Raw genomic sequence first — 15,267 nt, 5'->3', positions numbered from 1 at the left:
AACCCCCAAAAAACCTTGAAAATTAAAAACAAAATTAAAAAAAAAAACAAAAGTAGTATGACCCAACAACTAACACACATACTTCATCAAAGAGTGTGATTCCAGGATATAAAATATCAAAGAACAATTTCCAGGCTCAGGCCAGAAATACAGAATATGATATTAGCCCTCATATATATGTATTTTTTAATTGAAGTATAGTCAGTTACAATGTATCAATTTCTGGTGTTGAGATTCGCAAATGTTAGCCACTATATATATAAATAGATTTAAAAAACAAATTTCTTCTGTATAGCACAGGGAACTATATTCAATATCTTATAACAACCTTTAATGAAAAATATGAAAAAACATGTATGTATATGCATGACTGGGACATTGTGCTGTATACCAGAAATTAGCCTTCATATTTTTAAACTGGTTTTGCCTTCTAATATTCCTAAATAATCATCTCTATATTACCTACTTGAAATTATTAGTAAGAAGTTATTTTAAAAGTATGAGTAATTAGACCAAAAGCAATTCTCATATTTACCCAAAAGAAGGAACCACTACTAAGAATCAAAGCCTAGTAATTCTGTTCTTAACAGACAGGTGTTATGTGTTCTGGCATGTTATATGAAAATCATTTATGAGAAGAACAGAAAAAAAATCACAAAGTAGTTTTCACTATTGGAACAGATAAATGATTAAGCAAATTTTCTTATACCATGAAATTGTCAACAGATTAAATGGTTACCCTATAGGGGCATCACTTCTGAATGCTAGCATTCTCTGAGATGGAAAGGGACTGAAAGAAAAATGTGATAATAACACACACCCAAATGATCTGGGTCTTAGAGATCTTTTCGGAATGGAGGCTTGAAGGACTAAACGTTCTCTAGACAGGGCCTGAGCTTAGGCTTGCAACTGCCGAGACCTCATTAGGCCACCAGTAAATCTGGAAACTAAAACCCATGTCAGAAAGATGGGAAGGCTGTAAATCAATCATTAAAGCAGCAGCTGACCCTCCTAAGGTGTAGTTTATCTCTGGCAGAGGGCTGACAATTCCTCCAAGAAAGTCAAGTATTAACTGTAATCTGAGGTGCTTTAATAAATAAACAGTAACAAATCAAGGAGTAAAATTAATTTGAAAATATTTTTTTAAGAGAGTTATACACTAAGATCTTATTTTGTGATATAAATACTGCTGAATACCTAGGTATGAAACAGCCCTGTTTTCCTTTTAGCTAAGTTACAACTTTTTAAGTCATCTCACAGTTAGCCTAAGCTTTTTTCAAATTTCAAACTGACCAACTGGAGTCTAACTTATTTTTACCACATCTACTCATATTCTCAAAGAGTGTTCAAGGAAAGCTGAAAATATCAAAAGGAGATATTGAGAAAGAAAATACATACCAATAACTGACAGTAAGGTGAATTTTTACATGTATTAAAATATAATAAAATATAAGCATCTTATTGCAACCAAGAATTTTTTTGTGGAGGGATCTAAAAAATCACTTTTAGTGAAATAATTAAGACCATCTTATCATAATCTATCTCTGTTTTTAAAATGAGGTATTTAATATTTCAGCTCTTAAAATTATCCCATAGTACTACATGCTTAAACATGAGGAGTGAAGTTCATTCTATTCCTAAATTTGAGAATTCATGTTTTAATGTGATCACAAAAAATTGCTTAATTGGTCACTGGAAAAAAAGAACATTCTGTAAATAAAAGAGAAAGAAAACTGTACAATTTTAGCTATCTGTTTCAATCTCTTCACACTAAAGGGAGGATGTTATGTTTTTACTTTCTGTCCGTGCATTTTCTCTATTAGAAGAAAAAAAGGACTGAAGGCAGGAAGCAACAGAAAGGGTGGAGTAATAAGAAGCCTGATGTGTGTAAAAACTGGAAAACAGTCTCATATGGAAAGTTATGACAGAAAGGAATAAGAAAATAAAAGTAATGAACTTAACAACGTATCAGAGGGAATAGTGATTAAGAGTGAGAGCGCTGAAGCCAGACTGCCTGGGTTCAAATCCCAGTTCTTCTACTTACTGTGTGACTCTGGGCTATTTTCAATAGCCAACGACAGTAACAGCCCATGTCCCAGAGGGCTACAGTGGGGATTAAATGAATTAATACATGTAAAATAGCATTTAAAATAGCACCTGGCACACAAAGTACTCAGTAATATGTTAGCTATTATTGTTATTTGTCTATAGTTTACTTTAATTACCAGCAATATTTTTCATTCTTGAAAATATTACATGAAACATTAACCTACTTAATATAACAAATTAGTAATGAGAAAATGCTGACTTCATTTAAAAATAACTTAGAAGTTTGGGATGATATTACTAATTTGTATGTTTTAACCTCTCTAACAATAAATTAGGGACAACATTTGTCATTAGATTATCTGTGTTATTTTGGAATTAATGAACAAAGCAAAATTTTAAGAAGCTCAAATATATATCATTTACTCTCATCCAATGTTTTAAAAACAAAACAGTAAATCATCTGCATCAAAAAGTTCCCATTTCTATAAAAGATAATTTAAATATATATATACGTATATATATATGTAATATATCTCTCTTTTTTATATATATACATATATATACCCACCCACTGAATAAGCTTACAATTAAGGGTTGCTTTCATTTTTCAAAAATCCACCCAGGAAGCAATTTAAGTCTAAAGCAATCTCAGAGAGTAGTAGCTAGCTTATCTAGCAAGGGCAATCAAAACTTGCTGTGTTGGGCTGCCCCCTACAGGCCTCAATTTATCAAATTTTTTTTTTAAAAGGGGTCTAAGTAGGGAATATCATTAGAATTTTATATTAAGAATATTAATACTAAAGGAAAGTATTTATTCATTTATTCATTATAGCAGGAAACAGTCTCTGAGAAACATCTATAAATATACAGAGAAAAATGAAACAATTCCTTGACCTCCAGGAATTCACAGGTTACATCATACAGAGAAATTAGACTTCAGATCCATGGTAAAACACTGCAAAATGGCTTAAGAAATGTCTATATTACAATGCTGCGTGTAGAAAAAGAACTGGGTTGGAAATCCAAGACTCAAGTTCTACTCCTGTCTCTGCCATCAAATATCCAGTTGAACACTGGGCAAGAGTTTTATGCAAGCTGTCTTATTTCTAAAATTAGGGGGCTGAATAGATGATTCCTAGGGTTTCTCCTGGCTCTAATATTCTGTAATTACATTTTCCATAATAAAAGGCAGAAGGAAATGTTCAGGGAAAGAAGATACAATTTCTACATGGTATGAAGGGCACATACGGAGAAATCAACAAAGACTTCCTGGTGGAGCTGACATTTGAGTTAAGTTAAGAAGCATTCTGGGAGTAGGCGCTATGCCTAGGAAAAGTGAACAGAGTAAGAAAATAAAACATCAAGCAAGTTTTGGAGAACAGCATGTGATGTTATTTGGTAGGAGTCTAGCCATTTTTTATGGAAATCAACCTAACAGCAACTAAAAATTAGTGCAAATGGCAAGAAGGAGATAAATGCAATTCTGGTATTATACAATTCAAAGAAACTGGTCAAAAGAGATTCCAAGGTATTAAGTCTAGGAACTTGAAGGAAGGTGGTAAAGGAATACAGGGAACTGAAACAGAAAGAGTAGGTTACGTGAGTATTTGGTTAATACTGACAAATAGATTTTGGGGATCAGAGTTTCACAGAGAAGATTATGCCAAGACCAGAAATACATTGATAAATGTAGTGAACCACTTGTCACATATGTTCTACTAGTCATAAAAATTAAGAATATAGGGAGCATGTCAATCCATCATCATCACTGATAAAATAATTCACAGCAAAATTGTAATGATTTAAGTCAATAACATCTAATAATAATTACAGCAAATAACTTGCAGATTATTTGCGCCAGGCACAATACTGTATCAAAAGTATTACATTTAATTTTCATAATAACTCTATGAAATATTATTAACCTTATTCTACAGATGACAAAATTGAGGTCCAGAGAGGTGAGGTGAATGCCCCAAATCACAGCTAACCAGAATATAAGCTTTTAATTGCCTAAATGAAACTTCTCCATCTTAACCACCTGCTATATTAATGAACATTACAGAATCAATTCTTACAAATTTTTCAAAGTTTTGATTGGGGAACCTATGTAGAAAAAATTCTGAAATAATCAAGGACATACTTTTACAAAAAGTAATAATCTATCATTTATACCAATATTCATGTTCTTAAGCAATACAGTTAAAATTTTTGTATTTAGAAATAATTAGAAACAGATTTTCTAAAACTTAGAAAACTCCACAGTCTTTATTCTCTTTCCCAAATTTCCACAAAATCCACCTATCTAAATTAGAGGGTTAAGAATCATTAGAAGTGGTGCTGTCATCAGAAGTGGTGAAGTAAGGACTTCAAATATCCTCCTTTCTTCCATAAAAGCAATGAGAGCACTGGCAAAAATGGTCAAAAATCTGAACAGATCTCTAACAAGTAAGAGATTGAATTACTAGTTCACTGCAGCATTATTTACAATAGTCAAGATATGGAAACCTAAGTGTTTATTGATGGATGAATGGATAAAGAAAATATTTTTATATAAACAATGAAACATTCAGCCATAAAAAATGAATGAACTCCAGCTATTTATGACAACATAATGGACCTTGAGGACATTACTCTATGTGAAATAAATAGAGAAAGACAAATACTGCATATCTCACTTACATGTGGAAACTAAAGCAAACAAACAAAACACCAAGCTTGTGCATACAGAAAACAGACTGGTGGTTGCCAGAGGCAGGGCAAGACAGGGGATAATGGGGGAAGGGGGAGGGCGGGGAGAAATGTGTGAAGGAGGGGGATCAAAAGATATAAACTTCCATTTATAAAATAAGTAAGTCATAAAGATATAATGTACAACATCGTGACTATAGTTAGTAATACTGTATTGCATATTTGACAGTTGCTAAAAGAATGGACCTTGAAAGTCCTCATCATGAGGGAAAAAATGCTGTTAACTGTATGCTTAAAGAAAAAAAGAGTATTTGAGTACATTCCATACAACTTTTTACATTCAAGGCTATATGACAATTCTTTGTTCCACAATCAAGTATCATTTATTCTTCTTTAGAATCTTTAAGCTCACTCTTTACAGTATGTCATTGTAGTTGTTTACTGTTATCTATAGTAACCTCTTCAATTCCTGATCAGTACTTTGTGGTTATAAAGGAGTTTAAGATTCCAGACTACACTGGGGAAAATAATAGTTAGGCATACAACAAAATTAAGACAGGCTTGTCTGATAACTATATATAACACTGTAACTGTTCTTGTTCTATTCTAATTATTGTCATGATATGACTACAAATTGATGACCAAAATACAAAAAAGGATTAAAAAAAAAACCCTATCAAGTAAAATTAGAAAGATATTAGTTGCAATTTACACTGAGGGAAGAGGATAAGGAATAAATTCAAACCAGGCAAGAAGGAATTTTTTAAAAGGTTAAGGTAAAAACAAAGAACGATAATAAAACAAAACAACCCCCCCCCACCCCAAACCTAAGCATACCACAAGAACCTAACCTAGTAAGAAAGAGGGGCTTAAACTGATTAATCTACAGCTTGGATATAACCATCACATAAGAAATTCCCAGGACCCTCTCAGTCCATAATCTGATTGCCTAATTTTAAAACTCAACTCTGTTGAGGTATAAAATTACATACAATAAAACAGACACATTCTAAGTATATAGTTCAAAATGTAACAAACTGTTAATAGTTTTAAGGCCATCACCCCAACCAGATAGAGGATATTTCCATCATCTCCCAAAGTTCCTTCTGGTTCCTTATTAATCCATTTCCACCTTGTCTTCCCCATTTGTGAATTAAGAATTAGACAATTTTCCCCAAGGATTACTGCTATATAATTCTTTATATGAAAAATAACATATTAATAACTATACATGGAGAGGATTCTGGGAGCATGGAAGTTTAATGCTTCCCTGCATCCCCACTATTCCCAAATCTACCTCCTACCCAACACAGCAGCTCTCCCGAGGTAAAGCACCTGCTGAGGTGATAGGCAGGCAGGACCTATAGGGGCGAGCTACACACCTCTGTTGACCTTCCCTTTCCTAAAGTTCATAATCATATTATAAGACGCTATACATTTTCTTCCCTGAGATGCTCTGTAACTACTTTTCTTCCCTGTAAGATGAAACCTACAAACCATTCCCTGTACCCCTCCAGTCTTCCAATCTACACAGACCTTCACTTTTACTTCCTGGCTTCCTAACACCTAAAGTAGTTTAGTATCTTCAGTTTGGGACTATTATTAGATTTTTCCTTGTGGATTCTATCTTTCAAAGATATTTATATAACATTTGTATTTCATATCTCAAATATTCTGTCAATATCCAAAGTATCAATTCCTGAGAGGGCTCTTGATAGAAGTCTCTCTATTCCCTGGTCTCTTTCCCTGCCTCAAATGTGAAAAGGGTTCAGCCTTTTTTTCCAGCTTTTCCTTAGCCTTGGGGGATCCATAGGCTCACTAGTCCTTAGGCTGATGTCTACTCAGGGAGGAGAACATTGCAGAGGTTTGTGCGTAAAGCAATTCCACTTCTGTGTATGTGTCCAAAAGAATTGAAAGGAGGGTCTCAAAGAGATATTCCTACACCTATTGTGATGGTTAATTTTATCTGTCAAGCTGGTTGGGCATGGTGCCCAGATATTTGATCAAATATTATTCTGGAGGTTTCTGTGAAGTTGCTTTGTGGATGAGATTAACGTTTAAATTGGTAAATTCTGAGTAAATCTGGTTACCCCTCATAATGAGTGAGCCTCACCACATCAGCTGAAGGTCTAACACAAAGATCGACTTCCTTAGAGCATGAAGGAACTCTGCCAGCAATCTGCCTTTCAGCTCAAACTATTACTCTTCCCTGAGCCTCCAGCTTACCAGTTCATTCCCTCTCTCTTACCCCACATCCTGTTGTTTCTGTTTCTCTGGAGAACCCTGACTATTACTCCCATGTTTATAGCAGCATTATTCACAATAGCCAAAAAGCAGAAGAAACTCCAGTGTCTGTCCATCGATGAACAAAATGTGATATATAAGTACATGCTACAGTGCTACAACATGGATGAACCTTGACGACAATATGCTAAGGGAGGTAGGCAGATCACCAAAACACAAAAACAAGCAAACAAAAAACCTCCATCTTTAGGATTCCACCTGTATGAGAAACCTAGAATACTCAAATTTATAGTTGTTGTTTAATGAATATAGAGCTTCAGTTTTGCAAGATGAAAAGTATTTTAGTAATTGGATGCACAACATGAATGTACTTAATGCTACTGAAGTATATACATTTAAAAATGGGTGAGACAGTGAATTTTGTGCTATATGTATTTCACTACAACTAAAAATTTTTAAAATAAAGCCACTATAAATAACTTCCCCCCAAACTAAGTAACATACATTCAGCTGTACAACAGAGAATATTTACATTCTATCCTGCTAAAGTTTTTTTTTAATCGAAGTATAGTTGATATACAATGTTGTGTTAGTTTCTGACGTACAGCACGGTGATTCAGCTACATACATACACACACACACACACACATTCTTTTTCATTACAGGTTATTACAAGATATTGAGTATAGTTCCCTGTGCTATACAGTGGACCTTGTTGTTTATCTATTTTATATATAGTAGTTAGCATCTGCAAGTCCCAAACTTCTAATTTATCCTCGCCCCCCACTTTCCCTTTTGGTAATCATAAATTTGTTTTCTAAGTTTGTGAGTCTGTTTCTGTTTTGTAAATAAGTTAATTTGTATCATTTTTTAGATTCCACAAAAAAATGATATCATATATTTGTCTTTCTGTCTGACTTACTTCATTTAGTATGATAATCTCTAGGTCCATCCACGTATCCTGCTAAAGATATTAAATATCTCTAAACAGTTCAAAATGTATTACAAATTACTCAGTGTTTCTCTTTTTTGAAATGACCAAAAGAAAAAAATGAAATTAAAACCAGCAACACTCAATTTACAGCCTAACAAGTTCCTCTTCTTGTTCTCTGGTCTTTCTGCTAGATGGTATTGCAAAATATCAACTAAAATGGAAAACAATGAAAGAACAGAATTATAATTTCTCACCAAAACTGCCACAATCTTGGAGGAGGAGGAATCTTAGCAAATACTGTCATAAATCCCCATGCATTTCTATTGTTCTCATTTTTTTAAATTCATAGATCCACATTTCTGAAAATAAACGGAGTCCAAAATTTTGGCTCATTCCTCAGCCTAGGAAGTGTCAAGTTAATCTCTGACATGCTGGTTTCCGTTTTTCAAAATGTACTCTTTTCTCCCTTAAGCTCCTAAGTATCTATATTTGTAAATATTTTGGCATATTAATACAGAAGTTAAATATATTTGCTTAAGTAAAATGACTAGTAAATTTCCCAACTGAATTAAAATATTAATGGAGTTTTATTGTCATAAGTGAACTATTATATTGAAATACTAAGGAAATAACAAGAAAGAGCAGAATTCTGAAAATTATGAAAGAGAGCAAAACTAGGTTAAAATTCTAATTTATTTTATTATCACATAACTTACGAACAATTTCTTCCAAAGACAAGAAGGAACCATTTTAACAGTATCAGAGAACAAGCATTGTTTATCAGCTTCATGTTTTTGTTTAAAACTAAAAATAATATTGATGTTCCTAAGAGGATTCTCTGAGTTTATTTGTAACCTCTAGAACAACATATAGAATAAAGTAGGTTGATTATATAATCTTTATTGAATAAATATGAGTAGATATTTAAATTATTAAAAATATGTATAGGATAAAGAAAATACTCCTTAATATGGCCTGACCCTTATCTTTGCAGCCTTATCCTACCCTCAATTTTGTGCTCAAAACCATAAGCTGTCCTCATACTTAGCACATCCCTTCTGCCTACAGAAGTTGTCTTATCACTCTTTGCCTACCTTAATTCCACCCATTTGTCACATTTCAAGAGATGCAATATTTCATCAAAGAAGCCTTCTCTGTCCTGCTAAACCAGATGAAATTCTCCTTAGGGGATTAGGCTTTATTGCACTTTATACCCCTCCTTTACAGCACCAATCACAGCTGGATTTAAAATTTGTCTGTATACTTAATTGATTAATTTCTTTCCACTTCTAGATTATAAACTCCATAAAGGATGATTGATTACAGTATTAATTCACCACTTGTATAGAACAAGGGATGACATGCAAACATCTGTGAGCAAATGAACTTGTTGAATGAATGAATGAGACAAACTTTGCTTGCATGAAGTATATTGGTAGGATAACATTTATAAATCCATTGCTCTTGAAAAACAGAAATTACGTGCCTAATTTTCATTCTATAACCTAAATATCAATGCTGAGGACTTTTGACAGTCATTTTACAAATTGTTTTAACAGATATCCTCATTAATCACCATCTGTTTACCTGTGCTATTCTAAATAACATTTTAGTTACATTTTTGAAACACTTCCTGTCATTAACCTCATCTCTAGAATACTGGCTATTATGAAGCACCTGGATTTCAGGAACACAGACCTGAAACTCAGACACCAAACTAAACTGTTATGTAAATGACAGAAATGACACATTTTGGTCTGTGATGGCTCTCTAAACTACTTTTGGATCTATTTTACTTTTACCACTAAAATTCTGTCAGTGGATTATAGTCATTTTGAGCCCAAGACAATTGAATGACAGATGAAAAAGAACTAAAGTTTCAAACAATCTGTACAAAACTCAACCTTTAAAGAATATCAACAGTTAGAAATTTTTTAGGTTTCTATCAACTTATTTGGTAAAAGTGAACTTCATTTCATGTGATAATTATGTCCTGAAAATTCTGCAAAATTAATTTTTATAAATAAAATTGTATTTTATTTTTAATCCCACCTAGGTCTGGATTCTAGTTCTTCCATTTTTCATGTATGTGCCCTGAACAAGTGATTTAAAGTCCCTCAGCTTCAGTTTCCTCATAAGTAAAATCAGATAATGATCCCTACATCATAAGATAGTTTTGAGGCTTTGAAAGACAAAATAAGCCTCGCTCAAATGTGCTCAGCGTACCTTCCTTTATGCAGAATTCTACTAGGGTTCTGGGGGAAAAAAAAGCTTAGCAAAATTATGCCTTTCATTTATCTTATTAATAAACCTGGATTTTCAAGTTTTATTTAAATTTACTTACTAATTTAAGGTCTCTTACAGTATAGAGATTTATATCCAGAATATCAGAGAAATGAAAGGTACAGATTAATCAAAATGCCACTTAAATAAAAGCTACACTTAATCAGTGGAATATCCCGACCATACAGACTAATCAGCTGTAAAGGAGGCAGCATCAGAAACCTGGTATTAGCTTCAGATCATGTAATTAGGAAAACAGAAAGCAATCCCATCTTCCTTTGGTCAAGGTATGAATGAAGATCCAAAAGTACAAAATAGGGAAACGGAAACAGCCAGCAAGTGAACAATGAGCAGAAACTAAGATTCCTAAAGTTTTATATGTATGTATCTCACATCTAAAATTTTAATCAAATTCAAGTAAGAACCAAACCAGATAGGGGTAAAGCCAACAGCAATCTTTCACAGGTCAATAAAGGTCAATGAAGAGAACCAATAAAGCCTTCAGGCTCCACCTCCCTGATTTGAGGAAAAACTGCCAACTGTCTTGACAGAGGCAAGACAGGCAGCAAGCTCTGCCCTAACAAGAGTCCCCACCTGGCAGCCAGGTTTTGTCAAGCAAATTTTGAGAATTCTCCAGCTTCCCACTTTCTATCTAATTATAGGATTTTATGAAAACCATTCTCTCTCACACATACACATTCTCTTTCTCTCCCCCCCTCCCCCATATTCTCTCTCTAAATCCTTCCGTGTTATGATACCACAGTAAGAGGTATTGATACATCTGACAATTGGCCCCAGTAAAGAATGATAAATACGAAAGAGAAGATCTCCATTCTGTACATCTGCACTATTATTCTAGTAACAATAATCCCTACGTTAAGTAACAGTATAGCACACTTTCCCTAAAAGAGCTTAACGCATTTACCATCTAGAAACTACAGTACAGTTAAATATCTATGTCACAACCTAACCATCCAAGTAAGAGTTGGGAGGTATACATCTCAAACCAGTTTTGGAACTCCTCTTTTGAGAATGTCTTTCTGAGTCTGTGATACATTTTATTCAACTAAATTCCACAAATAAAGCACTTTGCTAGACTCTGGGTATGCGTTATGGTACATTACTGTGAAGCCCATGATCTAACAGAATAGCCCCAAACCAGCTATTAATGACTGATGAATGATTTGGTGAATTAACAAATATTCACAAAATTTCAAGATATATCATTTTTAGAAGTGATTAAAAGTCACAGTGACAGCCAGGAGTATAAAATGTTTTTTAAAAAATAAGAATGTCACTGATCTAATTATATAAACCTGTTATATGGCTCCTTTAAGGAACAATTCCAACCAGATGTATAAATTCTCTCAGTCATGCCGTTTTCATTTTGTAGATGAGGAAATGAAGACCCAGCAAGACTCAGTAACCTCCAGTGGCCACATAGCTAGTCAGTGTCACACTTCCCACAGAGCCTTAGAGGTCTCCCTTCTAGTTCAGGGCTCCTGATAGGAAACTCAACTTTTTTCAAGGGAAACTGCTTTAGCCTTTATGTGTCTCAAATATTTTACAACTTTCTGAGCTCAAGAGAGGTTTACACATAGTCACAAATTATCAGACTAGGAAAATGAAGCAAAAAGAAGTCAAAATAATTTTCTACTAGATGAGTAAGACAAAATTATGATCTTGATCTGTCATACACTATTTTTTTCAATAAATAACCTTGATTTACGTATGTTTCTGGGACTAACTAGACTGGGAAAAGTCACTTGTTTATAGTATCAGAGCAGAAACAAGAAGGCACAGCATCACTGAAAAGCAAGAAGGTACAATGGGGCAAATCAAATTTCTCATCCCTCTGCACATGTCCAGGTTAGTGCTGTCGGGTATCGACCTTGAGGTTACAAATAAGTTTTAGCAAGCAGACAAATCTGTAAGTACAGAATCTGCGAATAAAGAGGACTGACTGTCTATGTATCAAATATTTCAGTGCAGTCTCTGATTTGATTGCCACCAAAAGAGAGAGAGAGAGAGATCTGGAAAGCTCTAATAAATACTATTCAGTTACTATGCAAACTTAAAAAGAGTTTAGACTAGAGTGCTTCAAGAAGTAAGATGGCCGAGGCTTTTGTAAGTTGCTATTGTTAAAAATGTTTTCTTCCTACCTGATATATTCTAAAAGGGATGTAACGAAATCCATTTTCTTCTGCAGGATATTCCATGAGTTTCCGATTGATGGCCCAAAATTGGTCAAATCTATCTGTAATGATAAATTATTTATTAAAAATGAACATCATAATTTAATATCTCACATGAAGTGATGAAAGTTGTTAAACATCCATCCTCATAGAAACTTCTGAAAGGGCATTATTCATATTACATTTTTTACTGAACTTATCTTCCTACAACTAAACATAAAGCAAGATATAAATTTTTTTCTATATTACTGCTTCCTCCTCTTATATATATCCATAGACATTTTTCCTCATAAAAGAAATCCTAAACAGATTATGACTACTTGTGTCATCGAGGCAAAAAACACCAAGTAGGGACAAATGTGTCAATTCCCTTGGACCTACTCCTACTGTCTAAACTGTGAAGACAGCTTCAAGTGACCTAAATTTTAATCAGAACTTGTGTAAAGAAATAAAGTAAAAAAAAAACAAACACAGTACACATTAAACAGCAAAAAGACTAGCTTTGAAAGAAATGTGCAACTGATACAACTGTCAGTTGCAGTTTAATCTCAGACTGATAAACAACCCCTTTTTAAAAATTTCAGACTGGATTTAAAAAAAAAAAAAAACACTTACCAATGTATAATTCACATACCATAAAATTCACCCTTTTAAAGTATATAACTTAGTGGTTTTAGTATATTCAGAGTTGAGTAAGCATTTCCAATATCTAATTTCAGAACATTTTCACCATCCCTAAATTAAACCCATACCCATTAATAGATATTCTCTTCTCCCCAATGCCCTGAAAATCACAAATCTATTCTAGCCCAGACATTTCACATAAATGGAATCATACAATATGTGATCTTCTTCATCTATTTTTTTTCTTACATGTATTGTAAGATAGATTGGGGGGGGTAATTAGGTTTATTTATTTTTTAATGGAGGTACTGGGGATTGAACCCAGGACCTCATGCATGCTAAGTATGCACTCTACCAGTTGAGCTATACCCTCCCCTACTTCAAGGTTCATTCATGTTCATTCAGAACTTCATTTGTTTTTATAACCAAATAATATTTTATTTTATGGACATACCACATTTTGTTTACCCATTCATCAATTTATGGACATTTGGGTTATTTCCATTTTTTGGCTGTTATGAATAATGCTACCATGAACATTCATGTACAAGTTTTTGTATGGATGTATATTTTCAATTTTCTTGGGTATAATATGTAGGAATGGAATTGCTGAGTTATATGGTAACTGTTTAACTGCCAAATGGTAACTGTGTTTTGAGGAACTACCAAACTGTTTTCCAAAGAGGCTGCACCACTTTACATTCCCACCAACAACGTATGAAGGGTTCTGATTTGTCTACTTCCTTGCCAATACGTTACTATCTTCTTTATTATGGTCATCTTAGTAGGTGTGAAGTGATATCTCCTTAAGGTTTTGATTTCCATTTCCCTAAAGACTAATTATGCCGAGTATCTTTTCCTTTGTTTGCTAGCCATTTACATATTTTCTTCAGAGAAAGGTCTATCAAATACTTTTTTAATTGGATTGTCTGTCTTTTTATTGTTATTTTAACAGTTCTTTACGTATTCTGGATTCAAGCCCCTTATTTGATAAATAACTGTTTTTCCCATTCTCTGTGTTATTTTTAGTATCTTTAACTTGCCCAGAATTCTACCTTAAAAAAATTTTTTTTACACAGAAATTTATCTCAGAATCAAATCTATATAAAGCACATGAATACTCCAGAATCTCAGATCAGCCTAGGATTAAAGCATATTCTCTACTACTAGACTCATCTCAACCCAATTTACTGGCAATCTATTTATACTGCTTAAGCCATCATAATTATACTAAAAAAAAAAAAAAAAGTTTAGTTGTTTCTTCTTATACCCCTGGCCTACATGCCTTCTCTACTCTCATCTTCAACTCCAATCTGGGGAAAGACCCTTACTACATTAGAATTAGTAGGACAGGGAATTTAGCACCCAGTTAGTCCAGTGCAATTTCACAGATGACAACTAAGGTCCAGGTCGTTATCAGTTTAGTTAAGAACCAAGATCAGACTCTTGGTCTTCTGATTCAAAGTCCACAACCATTTCTGCAGTTGCAACCACAAAATTGGATCTTAATGCTAAGAGTAGCTCCTTTTAACCACCATCCTTTCATATATGAATCAATTATTTATTCAGTGCTTTTTAAAAAGTATCTTTCTACCAACAAGTATCATGTAAGAAAGTGATAGCTAAAATGATTCTTTATGCATACCTGAAATTTTATTCACTGCCTCATCATTAAATCTCTAGCACCTACCACAGTGCATGCATAACATAATCAAAGAATGAAAATAACAGATTACTATGTACATACTTCTCATTAAAAATTTCTGGATTCTAATCCTAGGTGTGAAACTAAATAGCTAGGTAACTAGAAACAACTCAATTGAAAATTCTACCAAATTCACTTACAGATGAAATAAAGGAGTTGGACTAAATAGTTCTAACGCCGCTTCTAGAGATAAAATTTTGTAATTACTTAAGACACTCTCTTGATTAAAATATAATTTGTTAAAAACCACGAGCCAATCTTTACTAACTGAAAGATTTATGCTGTTTCTAACAGAGGGCCAAAGCAGTGGTCCTTAACCAGGGAAGATTTTGCTTCCCTGTGGGTCTGGAGACATTTTTAGTCATCACAAATATAAGTGTGTCTTACTAGCATCTAGTGGGTAAAGGACAAGGATGCTCTTAAACACACTACAATGCACAGGACAGCTCCCCACAACCAAGAATTATCTGACTCAAAATGTCAACAAGGCTAGAGGAAGGAAAGTAAACACAAACAAATAATTAAAAGTACAGAAAGGTAAC

At 33.6% G+C, this 15,267-nt stretch overlaps 1 protein-coding gene across 8 annotated transcripts in view; it reads right to left on the bottom strand.

Annotated features, from left to right (window-relative positions):
* Nucleotides 1-15,267, bottom strand: part of ATG5 (autophagy related 5) — a 102,498-nt gene that overhangs the window by 30,480 nt on the left and 56,751 nt on the right. For 7 of the 8 annotated variants that reach the window (XR_010381282.1, XR_010381279.1, XR_010381280.1 and 4 more), the window contains one exon: nt 12,364-12,458. Coding sequence is in view for 4 of the 8 variants with exons in the window: in XM_010989629.3 (XP_010987931.1) it covers nt 12,364-12,458 (95 nt within the window). In the remaining 4 variants the exon portion in view is untranslated. The remainder of the gene's footprint in view (nt 1-12,363; nt 12,459-15,267) is intronic. The other variant, XM_064486818.1, reaches the window with a different exon arrangement.

This window comes from Camelus dromedarius, chromosome 6, assembly GCF_036321535.1.
Source record: "Camelus dromedarius isolate mCamDro1 chromosome 6, mCamDro1.pat, whole genome shotgun sequence".
NCBI lineage: Eukaryota > Metazoa > Chordata > Mammalia > Artiodactyla > Camelidae > Camelus > Camelus dromedarius.
This window is presented reverse-complemented; position numbering and strand designations above follow the sequence as displayed.